General features: G+C 43.1%; 2 protein-coding genes across 4 annotated transcripts in view; one reads left to right on the top strand and one right to left on the bottom strand.

Moving 5' to 3' along the window:
- The window catches only part of CCDC175 (coiled-coil domain containing 175), a gene marked incomplete at its 5' end in the record, with an annotated part of 82,578 nt that extends 74,118 nt beyond the window's left edge, over window positions 1–8,460 (top strand). The window contains 5 exons of the mRNA XM_080912827.1: window positions 2,800–2,902; window positions 4,420–4,463; window positions 5,074–5,257; window positions 7,682–7,807; window positions 8,332–8,460. Of these exons, the coding sequence (XP_080768953.1) occupies window positions 2,800–2,902; window positions 4,420–4,463; window positions 5,074–5,257; window positions 7,682–7,779 (429 nt within the window). The 3' untranslated portion in view covers window positions 7,780–7,807; window positions 8,332–8,460. The remainder of the gene's footprint in view (window positions 1–2,799; window positions 2,903–4,419; window positions 4,464–5,073; window positions 5,258–7,681; window positions 7,808–8,331) is intronic.
- JKAMP (JNK1/MAPK8 associated membrane protein) lies at window positions 8,308–24,048 on the bottom strand. 3 transcript variants are annotated; one of them, XM_080909771.1, is made up of 8 exons: window positions 23,776–24,048; window positions 20,711–20,802; window positions 19,985–20,139; window positions 19,568–19,606; window positions 17,638–17,844; window positions 16,023–16,204; window positions 10,669–10,745; window positions 8,308–9,076 (listed from the first exon to the last, which is right to left on the bottom strand). In XM_080909771.1, the coding sequence occupies exons 1-8, from the start codon at window positions 23,777–23,779 to the stop codon at window positions 8,858–8,860; spliced, it is 975 nt and encodes a 324-aa protein (XP_080765897.1). In that variant the 5' UTR covers window positions 23,780–24,048; the 3' UTR covers window positions 8,308–8,857. The 3 variants fall into 3 exon arrangements, with proteins under 3 accessions (XP_080765897.1, XP_080765898.1, XP_080765899.1); XM_080909772.1 differs by having other exon boundaries at window positions 20,711–20,784; XM_080909773.1 differs by lacking the exon at window positions 19,568–19,606 and having other exon boundaries at window positions 8,337–9,076.
- Between the last annotated feature and the right edge of the window lie 107 nt (window positions 24,049–24,155).

The following is a 24,155-nucleotide window of genomic DNA, read 5'->3' as shown; positions in this document are numbered from 1 at the left end:
TGTACAAAACTCAAGTGTAAGTGGATCAAAGATCTCCACATTAAACCAGGTACACTGAAATTATTAGAAGAGAAAGTAGGGAAAACCTTACAACACATAGGCACAGAGAAAATTTCCTGAACAGAACACCAATGGCTCGTGCTCTAAGGTCAAAGATTGACAAATGGGACTTAATGAGATTGCAAAGTTTCTGTAAGGCTAAGGACATTATCAAGAAAACAAAACGGCAACCAACAGATTGGGAAAAGATCTTTACCAACCCCACATCTGATAGAGGCCTAATATTCAAGGTATACAAAGAAGTCAAGAAGTTAGACACCAGAGAATCAAACAATCCTATTAAAAAATGGGGTACAGAGCTAATCAAAAAGTTTTCAATTGAGGAATATAGAATGGCTGAGAAGCATCTAAGGAAGTGCTTGACATCCTTAGTCATCAGGGAAATGCAAATCAAAACAACCCTGAGATTCCACTTCACACCAGTCAGAATGGCTAAGATAAAAAATTCAGATGACAGCAGATGCTGGCGAGGATGTGGAGAAAGAGGAACACTTCTCCACTGTTGGCAGGATTGTAAACTGGTACAACCACCCTGGAAATCAGTCTGGCAATTCCTCGGAAAATTGGATATAGTACTACCTGAAGACTCAGTTATTCCACTTCTGGGCATATAACCCAGAGAGGCTCCAACATACAACAAAGATACATGCACCACAATGTTCATAGCAGCCCTATTTATAATAGCCAGAAGCTGGAAGGAACCCAGAAGTCCTTCAGTATGGATACAAAAATCATGGTACATTTACACAATGGAGTACTACTCAGCTATCAGAAACAATGACTTTATAAAATTCTTAAGAAAATGGATTCATCTAGAGAATATCATCCTGAGTGAGGTAACCCAGTCACAAAAGAATAGACATAATATGCAGTCACTGATAATTGGATACTAACCCCAGAAAGTTCTGAACACCCCAGAAACAACTCACAGACTATATGAAGTTCAAGAAAAACAAAGGCCAAAAAATAAAAAATTAAAAAAAATGAAAAATCATTATGCTTAATCTTTACACACCAAGAAAACTTTGACTATTTCCAGGCTACATCTTGTTTTACATGTACTTTATGCTCATTGTAACTAGTAAGATTTTAAGGCATATTATCAAGCCTTTAAAAAAAAAATCAAGTACTGACAAAAATGTATTCATATACTTCTTTGCAAAAATGTTTTTAAAATCTCTACATTTATCTCTGTTTTTTTTTAAATAAAGTTGTTCAATTAAAAAAATAAAGCAGGTTAACCATTAACAGGCTGAGTGCCCAATAGGACGCAGATTAAGAATCCAGTTTTCAATGGTCTCAAGGCCTATTATTAATGTGATGGCAAGACCTGCAGACAGATTAGTCTCCTTGGCATCAGGAGAACTGTCTCTTTCGGTTCACGCGCTCTGGTGGAGGTGAGCATGGCTGTCCTACAGATCTGCATCCCTTGACGATTGAAGAGAGGACACCTTGCTATGTACTGTTACAAATGAATTCCTTGTTTGTAAACTTTGTGTCAAGGCATTCTTTGTCTAGTTGAAGAATTAAGTTGTCTGTACCATCAATCCCACAGCAGACATTTGTTCATTTAATACGTAAAACTACAACCTCAATTTATGAACAATAATTTTAAGGGCTTCCCTGTTTATACTTATTTTAATTTTTTATAATGATGTGTTCAATAATTAAATTCACACTCACTTTAATGATCAGAACTGTTGGATCCAACAGTTTTTATTAGAACATAATTTCTATATTTCATAATCCATGGCCAGACAGTATAATATTCCCTTGTTCGAAAGACATGAGTTAGGGTCTGTCACTCCTTGGATCCACTGTCCTTATTGTCTACAAGGTGAATGTGGCTTCATTTGTAAACTGAGAGATTAAAAGAAATGTTTTTTTTTTTTTATGAGCCCCCTCAACCATGAAAACCTTGAAGTTAGGGTCTATACCAGTGTCTCAAGAGTTGTGGGACATAGTTTCATTCAGTGCTCACAATGATTTCAAAAGTCAGATAATACACTACGTACCTTTTAGATGACAAGAGTCTGGTTTTCTTTCAGAACTTGTTAATAGCTACTGGGGGAGGGGAATCTTTTCATAAGAGCCTGACAAAAATGATCTGGCCACTGCCTTATCCAAGGCCACCGAGGAAAGACAGTCACCTCTCTGTGGGATTTATTCTGTCTGTTAAATGTCAAGGGTCATCCCAGCAACCTCCCACGCTTTGCTTGTAAGGGCTAAAACAGCAGCATAAAAGATGATCGTTTTCAGAAGGATGCATGTACTCTAAAGAGCTTTGGCCCCCACCTGCCTCCGTAACCCTCATCCACACAACACATCATGCTGACAACCTTTGACATACTTGGGGGGAATTTTATGCACCTATTGAACTGTGCCATTAGCCTCTCCTCATAGGGAGACAATATCTCACCTTTACTAAAAGGATGAGAATTTCTATTGGTACATTTTTGCATAAGGACCACTTTTCTTGTAGATATGAAGCCTTTGGACAGGTCTTTTAACCTCTTACTGCGTAGAGTCATATCCAAAACACCATGTTTATTTATTTTTCTGCTGAAATAAAAAGAAAGTAGGACCCTTTGTCTCCTCCCTGGAATGGACATTGTCACAGTAGAACAGTCGGTGGCACCACGAGACATCAATACACATTGGCGAATGACTAAATAGACATTTCTGTAACTCGGTGCACAGAAAGCAGGTGCTGAGCAGTCCTGTCCCTTTCCTTTCCAGTATCTCGCCTACCTGAAGAAACAAACCAAAGAATACACGGCAAAGCAAACAGTAACCGTGCAGAACTCAGGTGACCTCTCTTGGCAACTGATAGCTCAGCACTGTAAGTAATGTGTCACTTTTCCGTACAGCTTTGTTCTTGTTCAAATCCGTTTTATTAGTTTGCATATAATGAAATGCGTCTATCTTAAGGTCAATGAATTTTGAGGACTATACATACTCCGGCAGCCACTGCCACCACAGCAAAGTGTAGAACAGCTTCGTCGTGGCATCTGGCCATAGTTTAAGTCTGGAATGCTCTTCACTGGCCTGTGTTGAGTTTGTGGTCCTACGAGGTGGGCTGTAGAACCTTTGGGAGGTGAGGCCCCGGCTGATGGAAGTAGGGCCTTAGGAACAGAGATATAAAGGTTACGACCATCCCTGATCTCATTCTGTATTCACTGCTGCCCAAACTACCAAGGTGCATGGGGATCTCTACCACACAACCCCTTTACTACAGACAGCTGCTCACGACACCACAGCGCACCAAGAGACACCCACATTGTTCCCTTCCTTAAGTCCCTTTTGTCAGGTATTTCCTGCCACCTGTCCCTTTTCAGTTGGCCTTTTATCCCTCCTCCAGTCTCTGGAAGCCACCTATCTGCCTTCTAACAGTAATAATTAAAAAGAAATGACACTGTACGTGAACTTCTCCTCCTGGTTTCTTTGGCCCTACAAAACGGATTTTTATAATTTCTTCATGAAGCTAGGTGTGGGAACTCACACCTATAATTCCACTTAGAAGGCTGAAATAGAGGGGTTGGTCTGAGTTAAAAAACTAGTCTGGACTACAAAGTAAGCTCCATGTCAGCCTGGACTCGAGTTGTAACCTGTCTCAAAACAACACACACACAAGCTTCACCTCTGTGCTTTCTTAAGTCCTGGGTTGCCTCCCCTCTGGCACAGTGCAGCAGTATAGGTCACACACACACACACACACACACACACACACACACACACACACACATCATCTGTTCAGCAGTCAAAGGACATCCACCTTGTTCCTCATACATCAAAAACTAGGGACATTTGTTTGGAAGCATTTTTCTGGATTTTAAACAATGATTTCCTAGGCAATACTTAGAGATGGGATGGCTGTGCTGTGTGGCTAGTGTCTGGTACCTTTTAAGAAACGGCTAGCTTGCGGTCATTATTCAACTTTCTCATCCAACTCATGATGTGGAAGAGAACCTGCTCTAGATCCTCACCAACACTTGAAAAACCGAGTGTATGGAGAGCATTGTCATTTAGTCATCTGCGTAGGTGTAGGATGCAGTGCTGCTGTGGTCTGGGTTTGATTTCCCTGCAGTGACCATCACATCACTGTCTGACAAACCATCCTTCTGAACTGCCTTGAGCCAATGAGGCATTCTGCTATAATACGTATCTCAAAGTGGGGCTGGATAGATGGCTCAGCAGGCAGGAGCACTGCCATTCTTTCAGAGGACTGGAGTTTAGTTTCTAGCACCCATATTAGGAAGTTTGAAGTTGCCTATAGTTCCAGCTGTAAGGGATCTGATACCTTCTCTTGAAACAAAATACTAATGTTGTTTTAGTGACCATTGCATTTCCTTATTTCAGCACAGTACACAGATCTGCTGACAGAATTTCAGATCATAATTAAGGTAGGGTGCTTTTTGCATATCATGTCTCGAAAGGAATTCATCTACCATTTAAAGGTGTGTGTGAATGCGTAGGTGTGGGTGTGTGTGTTGTGTGTGTGTGTGCATATAACTGGTATGTACTTACGTATATATGGACAGAATTGTTAAAATGCAGAAGGATGCCAGGGTGGTGTCCCATCCTATCCATGTGCCAAACATTACCTTGAGATCTTAGCCCTTTCGGAAATTACCTTCTTATAGGACCGCTCAGTGTCACAGGCAGGCAGGCAGTCCCTCCACCCTTCCCTGCTTCTTCCTCTTCCCTCTCTTTTCATCCCTTCTTTGTCTTTGCAAACTCACATACAACACACCTAGTTTTCAGGCTGTGCTATAAGCTCTAGGCTCACTCTGTATCTTACCAGCCTTTCAGCCTCCCCATCCTGCCTCACTGTAGGTAGGAGAGGAATCAGGTAGTTTGCTTTGAACCCTGCCTCTTCATAGTCCTAAAAGTTACTCTGTGTGGCAAATAACAGTCTTTCATACAGAACATTACTTCTGGAAACAACCACGCGGAATGTTACTCATTCTGTTGTAATTGGTATGCGCACACCCCAAATGCTATTTCTTTAAGGAACTGTTGGGCACTGGAGAAGACACTTTGCAAAAAATTAAGAGTCTGGTGTTGAAGCTACAGTACCGAGATGAGAAGATTGAATACATCAGCGACTGGTTACTCCAGGGAATCGACAGGCTGCGCCGTCTTATGGAAGAGGAGTCTCCACCTAGCCGTAGTAAACAGGACCTTCAGAAGCTCGGTAACACAGTCCTGTCGCCTTCTAGTAGCTAGTGACATCAAAATAAGGGATCCTCGGGGATTGGTCATCAAAGGAAGGAGAAGGACAGCGCTCTCTGGTGCAGGGCCTTTCACAAATCATCCTTCTCACTTTGGGTCAAATTTGTCTTTGAGGTGGGACCTTACTGTGAAGTCTAATGTGGTGGTAACTTAGAATCTTCCTGCCTGGACTCCCTCAGTGCTGGGTTTATAGGCAGGAGTCACCACACTCCATTCAGAAACATTCTTTGTTGAAATAAAAAGACAAAAACATGTGGTGCACATACATACATGCAGGCAAACACTCATGAACATAAAGAAAAATCAAAATAAGCCATTAAACCAAACAAAGACAAAAGTCAGCTATACCATTTAGAGCCAATTAAATGTTACCATCAACAAGCATTTACTGACCTCCTATCCTGCGTCAAGCTCTAGATACCTGGGTTACCACAGGGAATGAGACAGTACACAGCTTGGCTGCTCCTCCTCTGACAAGGGCCAGATAGGATTTCTGGTGCTGCCAGCGCTGAAGTCTGTAGTAGCTGGGCAGTGTGTCTGCTATTGCAGATTTACCCGTTAGGCTGTAACTTGCTGATCCAATAAGAGATCTGGAACCATTGGCATGTCCATTAATTCCCGGGTACGCCACAAGTGGGGCATAAGAAGTGTGAAGTCAGGAGTGGGGGGCTCTGAAGAGGGGGAAGCTGAGCTGAGCTCTGGGGGCAGATCGCTGGCTTGCCATAGGGCACAGGGCAGAATGTGGGCTCGGAAGCCAGGTGGGATTGCGCTCCTGCTGCTCACGCCTTTTCTCGTTTTTTCCTGGTTGTAAAGTTAGACAGACAACAAACAGCAGTTATTAAATATCAAACCCATACTGACTGTTCATCAGGTGTCTCGAATCTCCCACCGTCACCAGGGAAGTGAGCACTTGGCCCTCGAATTACTCGACCGCCTTATAGCCCTGGAATCTCTGACTTCTGAATTGCTTGCTTTTCTCCAGAAGCCCTGGACTGCTTCCAGTTCAGCAGCCCTCTGCTGCCCTCTGTTGGACATAATATGTCAGTACACTCTTTCAGGTCCTGACCTTTCCACACCCATTAGTCTTCATTATGGCACTGCATAGCCCCTGGCAAGAGAAGAGCCTCTAGAATTAGTGGATCTCTTCTCCGGAGATGAAGGAGCAGAGAGAAAGCTCTCTTATTGGATGCTGGAAGCACATAGACACGTCAGAGACAGGTGCAGACGAGAGTGGGCCAAGAGCCCCAAAAACAACTGAAAAGAGGAGGAGTAGGTTATCAGAATGCTAAATGCCAGAATGCACCTGAAACCTGTCAATTAACTTTGTACCTTTTTTGTTTTATAAGCAGAAATGCACATATACCTAAACCCAACAGTAACAGTACCTATTACTTTTAAATTATTAAAAATGTTCTGGGCCAAAGATATGGCTCAGTGGGTAAAGGTCCTTAGCCACTGGGCCTCAGGGACACCTGTGTCCAATTCCTGAGACCTATACATAGCCCACAAGTTGTCCGCCGAGGTCCGTATGCATTGTGGCACATGTGCTATACTCACTGCCCCACACCCATGCATGTGCGTGCGCACACACATACACAGACACACAACACACACAAAATCACATATCCGCATGCAAGCACACCACATCTACACACACACACACATTCATACACATTCATATATACACCCACACACAAACTGACACACCCACGTGCACACACATACACACAGTAATTACAACATTTTAAAGAACTTTTTCTCATTTTTTTCTTACTTCGTCAGAATGAAAATGAATTTAGATGTCCTCACAACCCTTCCTTGTATTTATTTCTCTTTTTAGATCATCAGAGTCACAGTCCTTGTGTGCCATTCCCGTACAAACTAGTTTTGTTGAACCTCCATACTCAGGCTGAAAGCATGTCTTGCAAATTTATATGATTCATTGATTGGATTTTCGGGTTTTTAGGGTCTTACTGCGTACCCCTGGATGTCCTGAAGACCAAGGCTGGCCTTGAGCTCACAGAAGCACCTGTCTCTGCCTCCTGTTTTGCATATTTTTAATAAGCACATTTTATCAAACTGTACTGACAGTAATTAGCACGGCTGTACTGACAACTGTCTCCATAAAGCAGACTGTAAATTGCAGACATTGAGGATCCCCAACAATCTCTGCCTTAGCAGAATTGTAATTTTTTTTTATGACTTCTCTAATACATACTTTTTTGCTAGAACAGAACATAGGAAGGTAACGGTCAAAACAGTTTAAAATGCAGCATACTCTGAGGTGGCACATCAGACATGTTGCCTCTCATGTATGGATTTTCTTGGAGCAATTTGGCATTTTAATAATCATTAATAATCACAAAACCCCAATTTTTTCTTACAGGAAAGAAGAGAAAGAATAAAAAAGAAGTTCGTTTTTCCCCATCCCTTCATGCTAGGAGAAATACATTAAGCAGGAACTGCAAAATGGTAAAGAAATAACCGAGAAGCCCTGAGGAGCACGGGCCGTGTGAGTGTTCCTAAGTTCATGTTTTCTGGTGTCAGTGGAAGGCCGTGAGCAGATTCGGGGACTAACCTTTCAAACCACAAATGGATACACATGGCCAGATTTTTAGGCTAAGGGTCTCTGTTTACTTGTTTTTTTCCGTGGCTATAACGTAAGTCTCTCAAAGCCTTCAGAGTATGAACACGAAATCCAAAACCAGTCACAGAGACCTATTACACAGAATACATATTACAGAGAAATATATATTTCATATTTCGTTCTGCCTCAGAGACTTCCAGTCATAAGATCCTGACTTCAAACTGTCATGACTGGAAAAAAGTCTCATGATCAATGCTCCATGGTTCACATATCTTGTTTTAAGAAACAAAATACAAGAGAATGGGAGTGTTATTTATCCAATAGACAAAAGAAATATGACTCTCAATACTTAACATTTTAATTACTCCCATAATCACTGTAACAAAACAGAATTATCAAAACATTGAGTTATTTTACAGTTAGACTCTTTATTGTTTTCTTCTTTACAGGAACAATAATCTGAACATGTCTTCAACCAAACTGTCTCTCAAGAAGAAGTTTGCTATATAAATTATGCTTTATTTTTGTAATGTTATCAAAACACTGTACTGGTGAAAATAAATAGAGACTGACAAAGGCATCCTTGGCTTCTGGTTTTGCCGTCACACTCCACAAGCCTTGCAGTTCCTTAAGGGTAAAGGGCCAAATGCACAGAGAACAGGGGGCACAGTGATGCCACAGCAAAGGCGTTCAGAATAGACTTGTTGACGGTTTTTCACAGAAAGCAGGGAGACAAATTACAACTGCCTGTTCGGGCTTCCAGTGTCAGAGGTGAGGGGGTGCAGCATAGTAACGTGGGGGCATGTTATTTCCAAGTGTAACCACAGGTCCGACAAATCAAAAGATAAAACACAGCATTATATCTGGACAATCTTCTTCCCACATATGAAAGAATGCTATTAATACATTTTAACTTGACTTTTTTTTTTTAACTAAGAATACTTTTTTTTTTTTTTTTTTTTTGGCATTTTATATTCAGTGTCCATTGGCCCCTTCTGAGAGTATCCGTGATGGTTCAGTAAATTTTGCAGTGAACAAGTAAAACAGAGCTGGTGTGGGTACCAAAGCCAAAAGCGGTAGGTCATGCTCCAGCCTGTCCACTCTGGAGATGGAGATGATTCCATAGGCATGCAGTAGCCAATGGCTGAAGAGAACAATAAGTCTTTTCTTCCTGACCAGAAGATCATAGCAGTTCTGCGTGATCGTCGTGGAAAAGAAAAGAGAAAGACAGATTAGCATACCCAGCTAAACCACTGGTCTTTACACACTCATGGCCAGGACTCTGAATGCCTGAGCTAAAAAGAACTTCAGAACTGTGCCCAATCACCAGGTCTAGCCACCACACTGTCCACACAGGCACACGGGCCCTCAGCAGCCACACTTGGCCTAGGGCCCTCCTCTGGGTCCTCTTCACCATTTACTCAGGGACCATGAGCTTCCTGACACAGCCATGAACTAGAAGAGGAAGGGCACCGAGCACACTCTCTCCACCCAGGCCCACTGCACCTCCACACACCTCACTTCCTGACTCTGAGGTCTCCAGTATCTGCTGTCTGAGTACACTCAAGACAACAGAAACGACTCATGGATTATCTGATTTTCTTTCTTCGGCGCCACGTGATAACATGAAAAAACTTAAAGGATAGAACCACTATACGAGCAGTATCTAAATGTTCTAGCAGAATCTGGTAGGTTACTCTTCAACCTTCCCTCACACGTCAGTCTCTCATGGACTGTCTGTCTCGAGATTCACAGCCCTGTTTATAACTGCTGAGGACAGAGCTAACTGAAAGACACAAAACATCTTACAGAGCAGAGACACATGGGGCAGGGGACCAAAGGAGTTTCAAGATCTATAAAAGCAGTGTTCATTTGTAACTATGCATATTCTACTCAAATATTCCAACACACCTTGACCATTCCCTGGTTAATGAGAAGTCAAAACCAATTTCCTATTTTCTCTAACTAATCCAGTTGCAATGCTGATAATGATTACAAAGGAGAAATAAGCTATTGAGAAGGCTGAATGACCACCATCAAAGCATTTCATTCCGTTCCTTTATTATCTACCTAAGGTATGGCTACACCTCACACCGTCACAAACGCATTAGAAAACATGGTGCTAACAGCCATCTCTCGAGAGTTAACATGTTTTCTCCAGTTGTCCTTTTGAACATAAGAAGTATGAGAACACACGTGAAATGGCACGTGCACCGGGTCACTGTGGCCCAGCGTGAAAGGGCCTAAGGTCCTTTAAATCCTTGGGAGCTCTGCCCCAGATAGCTGTTCTCATCAGAGCTGTTGACGTACTTAATGGGAATACTGAGGTGAATGTGCTACCTTAAGATAAACACATACAGAAGAGATGCCCTAAACTCCACTGATGAGAAGTCTCATCAGACATCTGTCCAAGTTAGGATGGCAAATAGAACATTACTTCTCATCACTTGCTCTTACTGTTAACCCCTTATTACCTTAGTTCCCTAAAAATAAAATATTTTAAAATGTGATGGTTAGGGTTAGAGGCTGCTCCATTTTACGACAATTATGTTAGATGATTTTTCTTCATCTTGTTGAGTAAGAGCACTGACTACTTCCCTAATTTCCCAGGGAAAGATGCAATGCAGCCCACACAACCTCTCATAAAATTGATAAGGAAATATGGGTAACAGCAATTAGCCAGGAACCACTGAACATGTTAGTATACCTTTCCATAGACCATATTTACTATTCCATTCAATTGTCAATTTTTATTTAAAACTGTCACAAGGAGACCAGTTCCGTACCTCTATTTCAGAAGCAGACATGTACACAGCCAGGGTAACCAGAGATAACACTGATATAATGTATGGGAAGGCGTAGTCTGGAAAAGAGACAGACATTAGAAACTAATCATCAACCAGAACACAGCTCTGCTCAGTTCTTCCTCAGCCAGTCTGGGACTTGAGTCCCAGTCCCAAGATGGGACTGACAGCCCATTCTTTTTGAATTATAAATACTTGTGACCCTGTAGGACACCCAGTGTCATCTCAACTCCCCCTTACAGCTGTGGTGTGCAAGCACAGTGTGCACAGCAGTGGGCAGCTCTGCCTCTGTTCTAACATTTCAGAAGCTGTAAGATATGAGCATCACATCGTTTCTACATGGTCACACATTTGCTTTTAGAGGATTTTTCTCAGTCTCTTAAAAATGTAAATCTAACTTTGGTCACCTGTCAATAGCTAAGAGGTGTGAGGCAGCTGAAGAATGAATTGAAATGAACTATGTTCCCACGACGTACCAAACAAGAAAACTGGGGACACTCAGTTCTCTGTGCTTTATGGTCTTGAAAAGGAACCTTGGTTGAGACTAACCAGTAGGGTAACTCAGCCTTCATCATCTTTAGGAAAGCCCATTTATCATCAAACTTTTCAGTTAATTCTCCGCTGGTATTCTTCCTGTCAAAATTCTGGAAATTTTTATTTCACATCAGCACAGTGATGGCATCTTGGGCAAAAGTCTTCCCTACAAAACAGAACCATTTTCCTTTTCCTACTATGTCCAAATTTACAGCACACGAAATAGGCAAACGGAGAAAAAAAATACCTTGAATTGCTTTGACACAATTATTTTCAAATAACTTCAATTTATAAAGCTTCCAATTATTCTACAAAGCACATCTGGAACAAGTAAACACATTACTTAGGATGTGGTGGCCTGTTCAGCTTAGTTCAGAACTAAGTTAACAGTACCTAGAACTTTGTACGTTAGTGATTGTGTCCTCAATCAGTCACTACAAAAGCAAGAAACCCAGCTTATAGCTAAATAACACTGCTAAACATAAAAAGTTCTGAGCTGTTAAGAAAGCCCAAACTTCCGGGTGGCAGACAGGTACTACTGGGCTAGACAGGACTGAGAGCCGTCCTTAAACTGTAGGACGCAGAACCACCTGAGCTCTCATGCACCTGAGGCTGGGCCAGGGCCCGAGGATTAGCACTTTTAATCACATGCTAGACGTAGATCACACGGAAACACTAGCTAACAACTGTATCTAAGCCAGAAGTTTGTTGCTGATCCCCTCGAGACCAGTCCTAGCCCTTCTCTCAATCCCCAGCATCTTAAACTACTATTAGTTGCCAAGCGTATTTTGTTTACACTTGATGTATCTCCTTTAAAATTTTAATTATCTTTTTAAAAAATGAGGCCTCTGTGACTAACATAGCAACCTCTAAACAAATAAGAACCACTTAAACATACCCCGAATATGAGTGGAGGCTTGTTAGCAAAATGTGTGAAAAGGCCTATTTCCGGTCTAATGTCCCTCTGAAGGGTATTTCTGAAACCTGAAGAAGCGCTTGCGATGACTGTGATTTAGAAAGCAATGCTATCTGTCACCTCCCTTCAAGTTATCATCCCAAACCTTCCCCTGATTCCATAGCTCTTCCCTTCCTTCAAAGAGTACCAAAGAGTTAGGCCAGAGAATTAGACACATATTTGTAACTTTATATTTGAATTTGTTTATTTTCATTTCAGGACAAAATTTAACAAAAGCAGTACACAACCCCAGCCCTGCTCTCTAATGAAGGAGATTTTCTGGCCTTCAACACACAGAAGGGAACAGCAAGCCATAGCAGAGGTCTGACCCATGTGGGCCAGCGTCACCTGAGGCTTCTGAGGAGCCATGAGGAAAACGGTAGAGGGCCAGGCTTCCCAGGGAGACCCTAATCTGCTTCCATGGACACTTGGCATACTCAGGTGCCGGGATCGTCAGCAACAGCAATGCTGGGCTCCTCTCTGCCATCACCGCCCTTCATCATGGCATGGGTTTGGCTGGAGAGGGTCTGGATGAGTCATCAAGCCAGAAGCCAGAATCGAGCAGAGCAACTTCTAACAGAGGTGGCCGGGGCCTTGATATCCTTGTGAGCCTTAGCCTTCCACCACAGGGTCCGTACAACAATGGCTGGGACTGATCACTAGGTGCCTGCCCTCTGACTCTCAAACAGTCCTCTACAGAGCTGTCTCAAAGTGCCAGGGCTTCCATGACCTGAAGGTGCTCATTAATACAGCAGGATGAAGACACAAGCCTATCAGAGAATACCATCTCCTCGACCTTATCCAGGAAAGCCTCCGTAAGTGTGCAGACATTCTCAAACTCCATCTTGTTCTCCGTGGCCATGGACCAGGCTCTTCCCATCAAACTCCTTGAGCTATCACACTCAGTACTCGCCAATGAGGCTGTCACATAAACATCCATTTCCCAGCTCCTCTCTGCTCTCACCGGAGTAGTCTCCTTCATGTGAGACATGTGCTGACAGAGAAGCCATCTCCAGACTGAGATGTGACAGACAGCTCAGCAGCTCAGCAAGGCTTAGCGCACTCTCCGGGGATTCCAAGCCTTAGGTTTCCTAGGAGAAAGCCTCACAGAACCACGTATTTGTTTTCTGCCAGGTCAAAGAAGAGCTCACAGCCCTCTCGTACAACGCTTTTGTGGAAATGCTTTTGCTCTGCTGGAGCATCTTGGAAGATGTTCAGAGGCAACCCTCAGCCAAAAGTGTCACAGATGTAACTGTGTTATTTGAGCGTCAGCTCATCACAGCTGTCCACGTAGAACACAGAGTTCAGCGTTATGACTTCTTATTCTCCAAGAGATCACAAGAAGCTTGCCAGGGGATTAAGGGCAACACCCTGAACTCCATCCTAACTCCAGACAAGCGCTTGCCTGTCAAGCCTTCCCACATACCGGAGAGGCTCTCACAGAATCGGCCATATTCCTCCTGAGGGATGTGATCAGAATCTCTGCTCTGAATGGGCTTGGTCCTGTTTGGCTTTTCCCAATTAATGTAATTAATGTATTCATCCTGAATTCCCCGTTTCTTTTTCTTATCCTTACAGCATCGTCCCCCTTGGCTGACCCTCAGTCTGAGGCTTCCCTTCATTCCCTTCTCTTCCTCTTTTTGTCTTCAAACTATCATCACTCACTTCATCTCTTCTTCCTCTCCAGTGGGAGGGAAGCAGGGTAACTGTTAACTGTGTTTCTCACTGCTTCACTGACCCACCTCTAAGTACTCTGTTCGGCTTTGAGGCAGATAACTTTTGTATTCCAACCACGGGTTCACCGGGGTCTACACAGTCAGTGAGGTTCCACCAGCACAGAGCTCCCGCAGGCTGCTCCAAAAGCCCTGTGCTTTGTGACCACAAACATGTCTCTGTCATGAGATAGGAAGAACAAGGTCCAACACCAAATGGCCCCATCATGAAGATATCTTCAACAGCCTGAGAGCTTCCTTGAGTATTCCAGTCAGACTTAGCAATGGTCCCAAATTAGCAATCAGCCCAATTTTGGTCTCACCAATGCCTGAGTCCCCTCGGAGTCGGAACATGTTCCAGGTTGGGAATGTCAATTTTCAGTTCTTTACGGCTGTCCAACTTGGAACAGTCTATCGGGTTCTCCTAGTGAATTGTGTCCAAGGATCAGAAGCATGAAAGATCCTGAAGGAAAACGTCCTTGTTGGGATGGAAGTATTAATTCTAAAAAACATGAGTTGGGTAGTATTTTCCTGACAAGCAACATCTCTCCCTCGAGCTCAGCATGATGCACTTCCGAGCATCCTGAGAGGAAGGGGTTGAAGTACTATATACAGCAGGGGGCCGAGGCCATCTGTGACTCACATGTAGTGATGCTGAGAGGTGACTGAAAATGACTAGATGACAATACTTAACAGCCTAGACAGTCCCTCCAAACACCTACTATAAATTCCTACCTACAACCTCTTAAAGATTCTGAATATTAAAACAAACTCACTTTCCCAATCTACATATTTCTACTAATACTGATTATCTATCTATTGGTTATTTAAAGACAAGGTTACTTTTTCATATTTTTAGTTCATTCTCAAACCTTCGTTTAATTTGCCCCTTGTTTTGGTATCTTGTGCCTTTGGAATGGCTCCACATCCCTAGCATTACACCGTGAGTCAGGCAGGAAGGCTCAATCCACTGCTGCCATCTCCGAGCAGATTCTCAGCGTGGCTCCTCTGACAATCCAGTTACCTAATTCATCCAGTTATCTTTCTAAAAGGCAGACCTGATCCTGTCACAATTTTACCTAAACCCCTGTGGTTTGAATGAGAATGTTCCCCTTGGCTCACGGTTTCAGTACTCAGTACTCAGTACTCAGTTGGTGTGCTATCTGGGAGGTGAAGGAGGTGTGGCCTTGTCGGAGGAGTGGCCTGTCACTGGGGTCTGACATTGAGAGTTTAAAGAGCAAGGCCATTTCTACTTCACTCTCTTGTCTCCTGCTTGCATCCTCATGGGAGCTCTCAGCTGTTCTCACCACCATATCTACCCCCTGCTGCCACAATTCCCAGCCTCAATGGACCCTAAAGCCTCAGGAACCTTGGTCTTGGTATTTTATCACCGCAATAAAAACTAATCAAGTCCCAGTAGCAGAGCAACCAAATAAGCAGAGTGGGCTGAAGCTACAGGGATGCTGGGAGCTGGGTGGCTAAATGCAACAAGGTCTGTGAGTGGAACACGGGAGGCAGATCCCACAGAGCCTTCCATTTCCTCCTGAGCAGATTACATCACTGAGCTGTAGAATACCCATCCCTGCCTGTTCCCAGACCAACAGGCTTCTCCTCTGTTTCTTGGAAGACTTCTTAGAAAAGACATCATGAAACAGTTTTGGGAAATGAGAATGGACCCAAAGGCTCCCTCCTAGGTTTCCCCAGCTATTTGGAAATCTCTGCTTCGGCTTCCCATACCATGACTGAGCCTTGTAAGAGCGGCGTTCCTCACTCTTAAGGTTGCCAAACAAAACGTTATCCTAACACACTTCTTGACAATTTTAAGGAGAAAGGATTTTTACGAAGACCCTTAGGAATCTTAGACAACAGCAAACAATACTGACAACGTAATTTTTATCTATTATATATAAAGCATCTTGGTAAATTTTTATGCTCAGAATTTTTTAATCTTCCAGTTTAGTTATAAACTTCCATCTCAATTTGCTGAGAAACTCTATTCCGTTCTGGTTTTAATAACACTATGTTTTAGCAGAAATCTACACTATGACCTTTCGAAGATTAAAGAATGACTTTAAAGAAAACGTTGTAAAATTTAGGTGGGAGGACGGCAGTGACTCTTCTGTCATCACACTTACACAGGAGACCCCCACCAACCGCCTGCAGCACGGTTAAGATGGGGAAGAAGTAAAGCGCCGCATAGATACTCTTGAACCGGTCGGACTTCCCGAGTCCACATGCGATCTTCTTCACCAGCAGAGGTCGGAGAAGCATCATTAACACCAAGCAAAATGCGTAATAAACAAACACGATGGTGTATCTGAAAAATGAGGAATTTGTGATATTGATATGTTTAAGACCTTTATCCTCAATGGTCTTAAATCAAAGAGATAGTGTTCTGACCAAGATTATTGTCATTTGCAAAAACAAAACGAAACAACAAACAAAGACAAAACAAAACCCTAACCCAAATACTCAGACAATAATGGCAGCCACTGCTATTGAACACCCACACGTGCAGAACACACAACACCTAATACATTTAAATGGAGCCATTTAACCCTCAAAGCACCCATAAGGTACCATTCCCATTTGCCCATGGAAAAGCTGAAATTGTATGACACTGTTAACATACACGTTAGTGTAACTGACAGACCCAGAATTTAAACACAGGCTGTTTTTGTTTCCAGAGTCCACATTTTTTTCCCTATATGTCAAATACCACATCTCTATTACATATTCCCAAAGGTTTTCCTTTTAACTTCTTTTTTAAAAACTCTACGAAACATAGAAAACATATTCCTAAGTATATGTGTGCATGTAAGTGTATGTATTGTTTTCTATGGCAAAAAATACTTGCCCTACTATACCTAACAATACAGTTTAGTAGAGCCTTAGCATACTTGAGGTGCTAGGTTTATTCCCTGATATAACACACACACACACACACACACACACACACACACACACACACACACGGACTCTCTGAGCACGCAGCAGTATAAACCTGGAATCCCAGTACTAAGGATGCTGAGGCAGGATGAAATTAAAGACAGCCTAGCACATATAGTGAGACCATGTCTTAAAAAATAAAAGTGACTGTGATGGTTTGTATATGCTTGGTCCAGGGATTAGCACTATTAGGGGGTGTAGCCTTGTTGGAGTGGCTGTGTCACTGTGGGCGTGGGTTTTAATGCCCTCATTCTAGCTGCTTGGATGCCAATCTTCTCCTAGGTGCCTTCAGATGAAGATGTAGAACTCTCATGCCTGCCTGGATGCTGCCATGTTCCCACCTTGATGATACTGGACTGAACTTTAGAACCTATAAGCCAGCTCCAATTAAATGTCCTTATTTTTCTTTAAAGATTTATTTATTTCATGTATATGAGTATACTGTCTTTCAGACACACCTGAAGAGGGCATCAGATCCCATTACAGATGGTTGTGAGCCACCATGTGGTTGCTGGGAATTGAACTCAGGACCTCTAGAAGCGCAGTCGGTGCTCTTAACCACTGAGCCATCTCTCCAGCCTAAATGCTGTCCTTATAGTAAGAGCTGCCTTGGTCATTGGTGTCTGCTCACAGCAGTAAAACCCTAACTAAGACATGATGTTTCCTCCTATTATACTCTGTATACATCCAAAAAAGAAAATAATTTCTACTATCTCACCTATAAATTCACAATAATCAATCTCAAAATCAATGGAATCTACAACCATTTCTTTCTCAATGGTCTTGGGTCTTAATACTTACAGAGGGTAGACTGCTTCGTGAGTGCAGTGCACCGTGGTGACGTAGTCTGGACTTGGGTTGTAAAGCATCGTGTACCAATCAGAAAGCATCAGTACGCGGCATGAACGGATGTAGAGGACGCCCACGGGATCGCTCACGAGTAAGGTAATGATGGCTGCCATGGTGCATTCAAACAGTGCGGTGATGTGCTGGAAAAGCGCGCTGGAGCTGGAGAGACACGACAGGACCAGTGCTTCAGTCAGATGCTCATTCACACATGGCCCTAAATGTCTCAGCGACAACCCCGAAACTACACTCTTTAAAGTGCAGACAAGGGAAGCACATCAGCTCCTCAGACAACCCTGTTGCTACAGTCTGAAGGTCTGCCATTCTAAAAGATCTGTCTGTTCATCCGGGGAGTCAGAACCATCTTTGTCCCTTCTGCCATGTAAGGACACAGAGAGACGGTGGGCCAGATCTATATTCTGATGAGCCACTTCCCAGTCTCCACAGATGCAAGTGGTATATTCCAGAGTAACAGGGTGTCATGGTTCATAGTTATCATCTCGGCACTGGGGAGGCTGACCACGAAAGGCAGGATTACTACAAAATCGGGGCCAGCCTGGGCTACACATAGTGAGTTACACATAGGCCTAGACGATAGAGTGAGATTCTGTCTCAAAACATTAATTAACTAATTAATTAATCAATAGCCTAATTATTACTTACCTAGTTAATTATATAATTAGGTAACTGGCTACTTAATGAACTAGTTAATTAACTTAGTTAAAAACCTATGTGTATGAATTATATTCATGAGTGAGTGCTGAGGGCCTGTGGTAGTCAGGAGAGGGTGTCAGACCTACTGCAACTGGAGATATGAATGAGGGGGTCAGGTACCCTGAGACTGCAGCTCCAAAGTTGTAAGCCGCCATGTGGACACTGGGTACCAAACCTCCATCCTTTGCAAGAGTGACAAGTGCCTTTAACCACTGAGCCATCTCTCCCGCCCCTCATTCACTCTTTGAAAGAGTAGAATCCTTGGGATTGCTTCACTTCTGCCATTTCCCAGATTTCAGTTACAGCCTGAGTGTCACTGAGAAGTCCCAGCGAGCAGCGCTGGCGTACGTCAGAGATAAAATTACTGCATGCACAGTAGAAATAAACACACAATCTGACCTTCAAGGGCTCTTTATAATTCCTACTTCTAGAGTAAAATCCAAACCTAGTTCATGATGATAGGAATCATTTCATCATATTTCAACCCATGCTTATTTACATGTTTTCCTAAACTCCAAGGATCTTCCTTGGATCGCTGCTTTCTTTGTTACATCGTGTATAAAAGCACACTGAAACTGAAGTGAGGTTGTCTACGGCATCAGACCGTAGTCTGCCCCATTCTTTCAGGTCTCAGATCCCAGGTCTCACAGACAGTTGACAATGCCCCAGCTTTATGAACTGTCCATCAGCCTCCTCCGTCCCGAGCCTCTGCACCCAGCCTTCCTTCTTCCTGCCAGTCTCCTCTCAGGTCTCATTTTCACTCACACCACACTCTTTTCTGCCTCCGTAACACCAGGCAGCAAAAAGGTTTTGGAGAAAGTAAAAACTCCAAAGCAGGAGAAACTCACAGAAGTAGAGGAATTAAAACTGCTAAGGCTGAGACAGCTAGGAAGACTGCTCCTGCTCTCTGTAGAGGACCGCCTTCTGGCCTCCTTTCATCTTCAGTATTACCTTTCCTTCATTTAAAACCCATCCTTCACCACTTCAGATCACATGACTCTCCGCATCAACAGTCAATCTTTCTTCTACCAAACTCTTTTAGCTTCTCTCCTTCAGGCTTTTGGATCCATTGGGCATACATTTTCTCTTGATTCTCTCTGACTCCTAGGTGTTTTGTTGGCAAGAGTACTTCGATACATCTCTAAGATGGGTTTATATTATCATCAGGTACCTGTCTGTCTTCTCTGCTTCTTCTGTCTCTTCCTTTGATCTTCCAAACATAAGATACGCTGCTCAGTAAATACACCAACCATGTATTAGTCAGCTCTCATAATCATACTAGATCATTAGTGTTAGAAAGTTATAAAGTATTTGTTCTGAAACAGTAACAGCCTGTGCTTATAACCAACTTTTGCAGAAACTCAGTAAGTATTATGACATAATGTTCTTTCAAGAGTACAGAGAGAAACATTAAAGAGAGCATCATACCCACTAAGATACGCCCCACCCCTTTGGAGGGCTGAGGGTGTGGCCAGCAGAGGGTGTGGCCAGCAGAGGGTGAGGCCAGCAGAAGACTGTGGACTCAGCAGCACAGTGAGTGGCCCTTATCCCAGCATTACTTCATGCAGACACAAGCAGATGTGCTCACCTCTTTTTCCCCGAGTACCATTCAATGAAGAACCAGTGCAAAACAAGAGGGAGCATAGCCATAAATCCAAGATAGAGCCAGTCGTAGAGTTCCGGGGACTCTGTGCACGGCTGGCAGTATTTCTGCGCATTTGTCCTCTGCCCTCTTGGGCACACCTACAACAGGTAAAAACACTGTTTTATACGCAGACAGTGGTTTAGGGTCAGTCTACAAAGGATTCCGTTGTATTTTAAACACGTTGGTATGTGTGTGTAGCTTTTGAAAGATCAACAAAGAAAACCAAACCCATAAGCAGAATGAAATCTCAAAGAGAAAGCATGTCAAGAAATCCCAAAACCTGTGCAGTCTATAGAATGCTAACAAACATCCATTGAGTGGCTAAAATAGCTAACTAATATTCAGTGAAAGACCTTGTTTGTTAGTAACATCATACAAAAACGACTGCAGACATGTTCTGGAGTTGTCATGTTAATTCACTGGAAAAAAAAAACTTTGCTAAATCATTAAACAACACTTAGACATTATAAAGTTTCTTTTAATCTATCTGCCAAGAAAAATTGAATATAACAATTACCGTGCCAATAATAAAATTAATAAAAGCAAGGATTTTATTAATACTATATTCTTACACATTCATGAAGATGTTTAACAAAAAAAAATTCTACATGCAAAGTGTTTTCAAAGTAAACAAATCTTAAAATGAAGTAATATGAACACAGGACTTACCCCACATTCTCCGTAGATCTCACTCGAGCCATTTTTAAACAAGAGGGTCTTCCCACAGTAGAGCCCAAGGCATGCTGGTTGAATATCGACAGCTTTTTAAAAACAAATGCCAGCAGGGTAACATCTTTTGTGATTCTAAAGGAGAGCAGCCTGAAAACAGCTGGGCTGACTGACACAAATATCTCAACCTCACTTTAAACATATGTGACAGACAAATCTTGATGCGCTTACTTCAAAGCTGCTCACACTGTGTCGGTACAGAAAGTTGGACTCCCATCTTGCTGTTCACACTGAGCCTCCCACCAAGGTCTCCAACCAGCACGGCAGATTCTGGCCCCAGACACCTAACCCTGAATCTTCCCAATGGCTCTGGGAAGCCAGCCCCTATGATTAGACTTTAGAATTTCATTGGTTATAAGGTCATAAGAACTTTAAAAAAAAAAAAAAAAAATCACTGATAGGGGCCAGAGAGGTGGCTCTGGTAAAAAGCATCTGCTGAGCGTGCCTAACTAAACCTGAGGAGTCTGACCTCTAGAGCCCATGGTAAGGACTGCAGAAAGTCCTCTCCTGACCTCCATGTGTAGGCTATAGCAGGTACACCTCATCCCCGCCCCCACCATATACCACACACAAGCACACAACTTAGAAAATTAATTAAAATAAATCACGGATAGAAGGTCACTTGTAGTGAGAATTCTGGTTTCTTTAAAAAAAAAAAACATCAAAATATTATGTATTTAATCCCTGGTGTGGGGATGTAAGGCTGCTTCATAGCAGTTGACTGTGATTCGCCTCACGCTCTAGCAAAGACGTGGTCTTGGTAGCTGCAGATAGTTTCTGCAATTGTGTGATGTTCAGAATTCTGAAAACTTTTCAGAGGGAATATAGATGCTAGGGCTTTGCGAGGATGGGTTGGGGTGGTTGGTCATTCAGGGGTTGTTTGCAGTTTGTTAGTGGCTATGCTCAAAGAAGCAAGAAGTGGATTCAAGACTCTCTATACCCCTCCCCCCATCTTTCTTTCTCTCCTATCTGAAGACAGGCGATGTAACTGGGGGGAGGGGCAGAGAATAAATGTCATGAAAAAGGAACCTGTAAAGTAGCAAAGGCCAGCTACAAGCAAAGAAGGAACAAGAAAAAAAATTAGATACAGAGATCTCTATTATCTCTCTCCTCTCTCTTTTTCTCTCCTACCTACTGATAAGGGGAAGAAACCTAAAAATAAAGGGTGAGAAAAGAGCCCACAAAGTAGCAAAGACCAGCTGCAATCACTGTCCTTCATTTTTGCCAAATTGAGACATGGGCCCACACACACTCATCCTTTGTTCATAACAGAATACATTAACAGACAAACTGAGCTGTCCACATTCTGAAGAGAATTTCAGAGTGGAGGGTAGGTCATTAAGACAAATCAGTTCACCTCCATATGAAAGCATTATCCTGGCTTCTACCATTTTGTTGAGGACAAGGATAAATTCCATCAACGCTACCACTGAGCTCCAGACCAGTTACTTGTGAACAACTGCCTTGCGATCAGCTTCTTAAAGGCATAAGGGAATTAAAAACAGCTCTTCTTAAATTATCTAGGACCTCATCCAAGAGAAATTACTGACGGCCTCTTCTGCATCAGTGACACCCGACTGATTCTCTTTACAGTACATGGCAAATAATCACATATGGAATATACTGCTCAAAGATCACGATGAGTCTCAGAGAGCCATGACAGTTCTGTCTTCTGTAAGAATCTGCCTTATGCTGTGAAATGAACCCAAAACAGCTGGCCTATGTGTGAATTTACACATTTTATTATTACTGCACAATGATTTCTTCAAATTTCCATCCATTCACAATGTGGAGACTCTGGTTTACAAGGTCCTTTCTCCTTTCAAATTCCTGTAGACTAGATTTTTTTTTTGTACTTAACATTGCCGAAGGAAAACAGAAAAGTCTAAAATGTCTCATGTTTGATATATTCACTTTACCAAGTATCTGACATCTTAAGAAAAAAATTCTTCTTTATTCTAAATTCTTTAAAAAAAACTTTTATTATTATAATATTATGTTTTTATGTGTATTTGTGTTCTGCCTGCATTTGTGTCTGTGCACCATGTACCAGCAGGGCGCATGCAGAAGCCAAAAGAGGGAGGTCAGAAAAGGATATCAGTTCCACTGGAACTGGAGTTACAGAGGTGCCTGAGCAGGTCTGTAGGTACTGGGGACCAAACTCCAAGAAAAACAGCAAGTGTTCTTAATCGCTGAGCCCTCCCTCCAGCCAGCCCCTTAAGACCTTTTTTTTAAAACAGCATCTGAATTGTAGTGAACTAAACACATGAATTGTTTCAGGTTTTTTGAGAAGGAAGGTAAGGCACTGGACTTTGATGGACTTTGCATCTAAAAGATCTCAAAACCAAGGCCTGAAAATCAGTGCAGCAAACTAAAGCCTTTGGTGAACTACGGCTAAAATGTTGTCCTTGCTTTTTTTTTTCTGCAACAGTCTAGACCCTTTGTGAAGGGCTCAGTGTATTTACATTTGATGACGAGAGCAGTGGTGCATGCCTTTCAACCCTGCACTGTGGAGGCAGACGCAGATGGATCTCTGAGCTCAAAGTAAGCCTGGTCTACATACAGATTGAGTTCTAGATCGGCTAAGGCTACACGGACAAACCCTGTCTGGAAAAACAGAAACAAAAATTATATTTGAGGTTGAAAAAGCAAGTCCCGTGGCAATTAGCTTCTGCTTGCTTGCCCTGCTCTAACACTACCACTTCTAATTCTGAAGTCAACCACCAGGAATGCTTTCCTGGACAAGAACAAAAGGACTGAATGAAGGAACACGGAAAGAGCACGACAAAGCCTCAGCCTTTAATTCTGCGCACGCGATCTTCTCCAGCCTTTCTGGAGCAGACCAGCCCAACCCGGGGAGAACTCAGAGCCTGTGCTCAGGGCAGCAAAGGGCCAGGGTACCCGCCTAGGGAGTGCTGCTCGCCAGAGGCGAGCCCAAGACAGCGCGGCGGAAAAGCAGTGGAAACAAAGACAGAGACACGCCCGCAGCCTAATCGACCACTTACCCATTGGCCACACTAGGTTCCCCAGAGAAGAGGGGGATCAGCGGGTCCGAACGCAGCACCCGAACATCCGGGCCACCGCGCTCCCAGCCGCTCCGCCTCCTGCTAGTCTGGCAATCGCTCTGGAACCCCGCCTCTGCTACATTAGGCTCGGAGCCCTGCCCCACAGCCGCCTCCCCCACTAGGGGTGTAGAGGGATACAAGCGGCGGGCTTCCAGGCCTAAGATTCCCAGAAACCTAGTTTCCTAATCGAGGTTTGGAAACCTCTCTCTTGCTTCCGGGTCTGAGCTCACAGGCTCCACCTTTTCCGGGTCCAGACTCTAGACTCGTCCGGGCCCAGCCTCCAACTTGAACTGGTCTCCATCGCCGGGGTTTCCTAGACC

The sequence above is a fragment of the Micromys minutus genome, assembly GCF_963924665.1.
Source record: "Micromys minutus genome assembly, chromosome: 1".
In the NCBI taxonomy this organism is placed as follows: domain Eukaryota; kingdom Metazoa; phylum Chordata; class Mammalia; order Rodentia; family Muridae; genus Micromys; species Micromys minutus.
The sequence above is the reverse complement of the archived record's forward strand: the minus strand, read 5'-3'. Positions and strand labels throughout refer to the sequence as shown.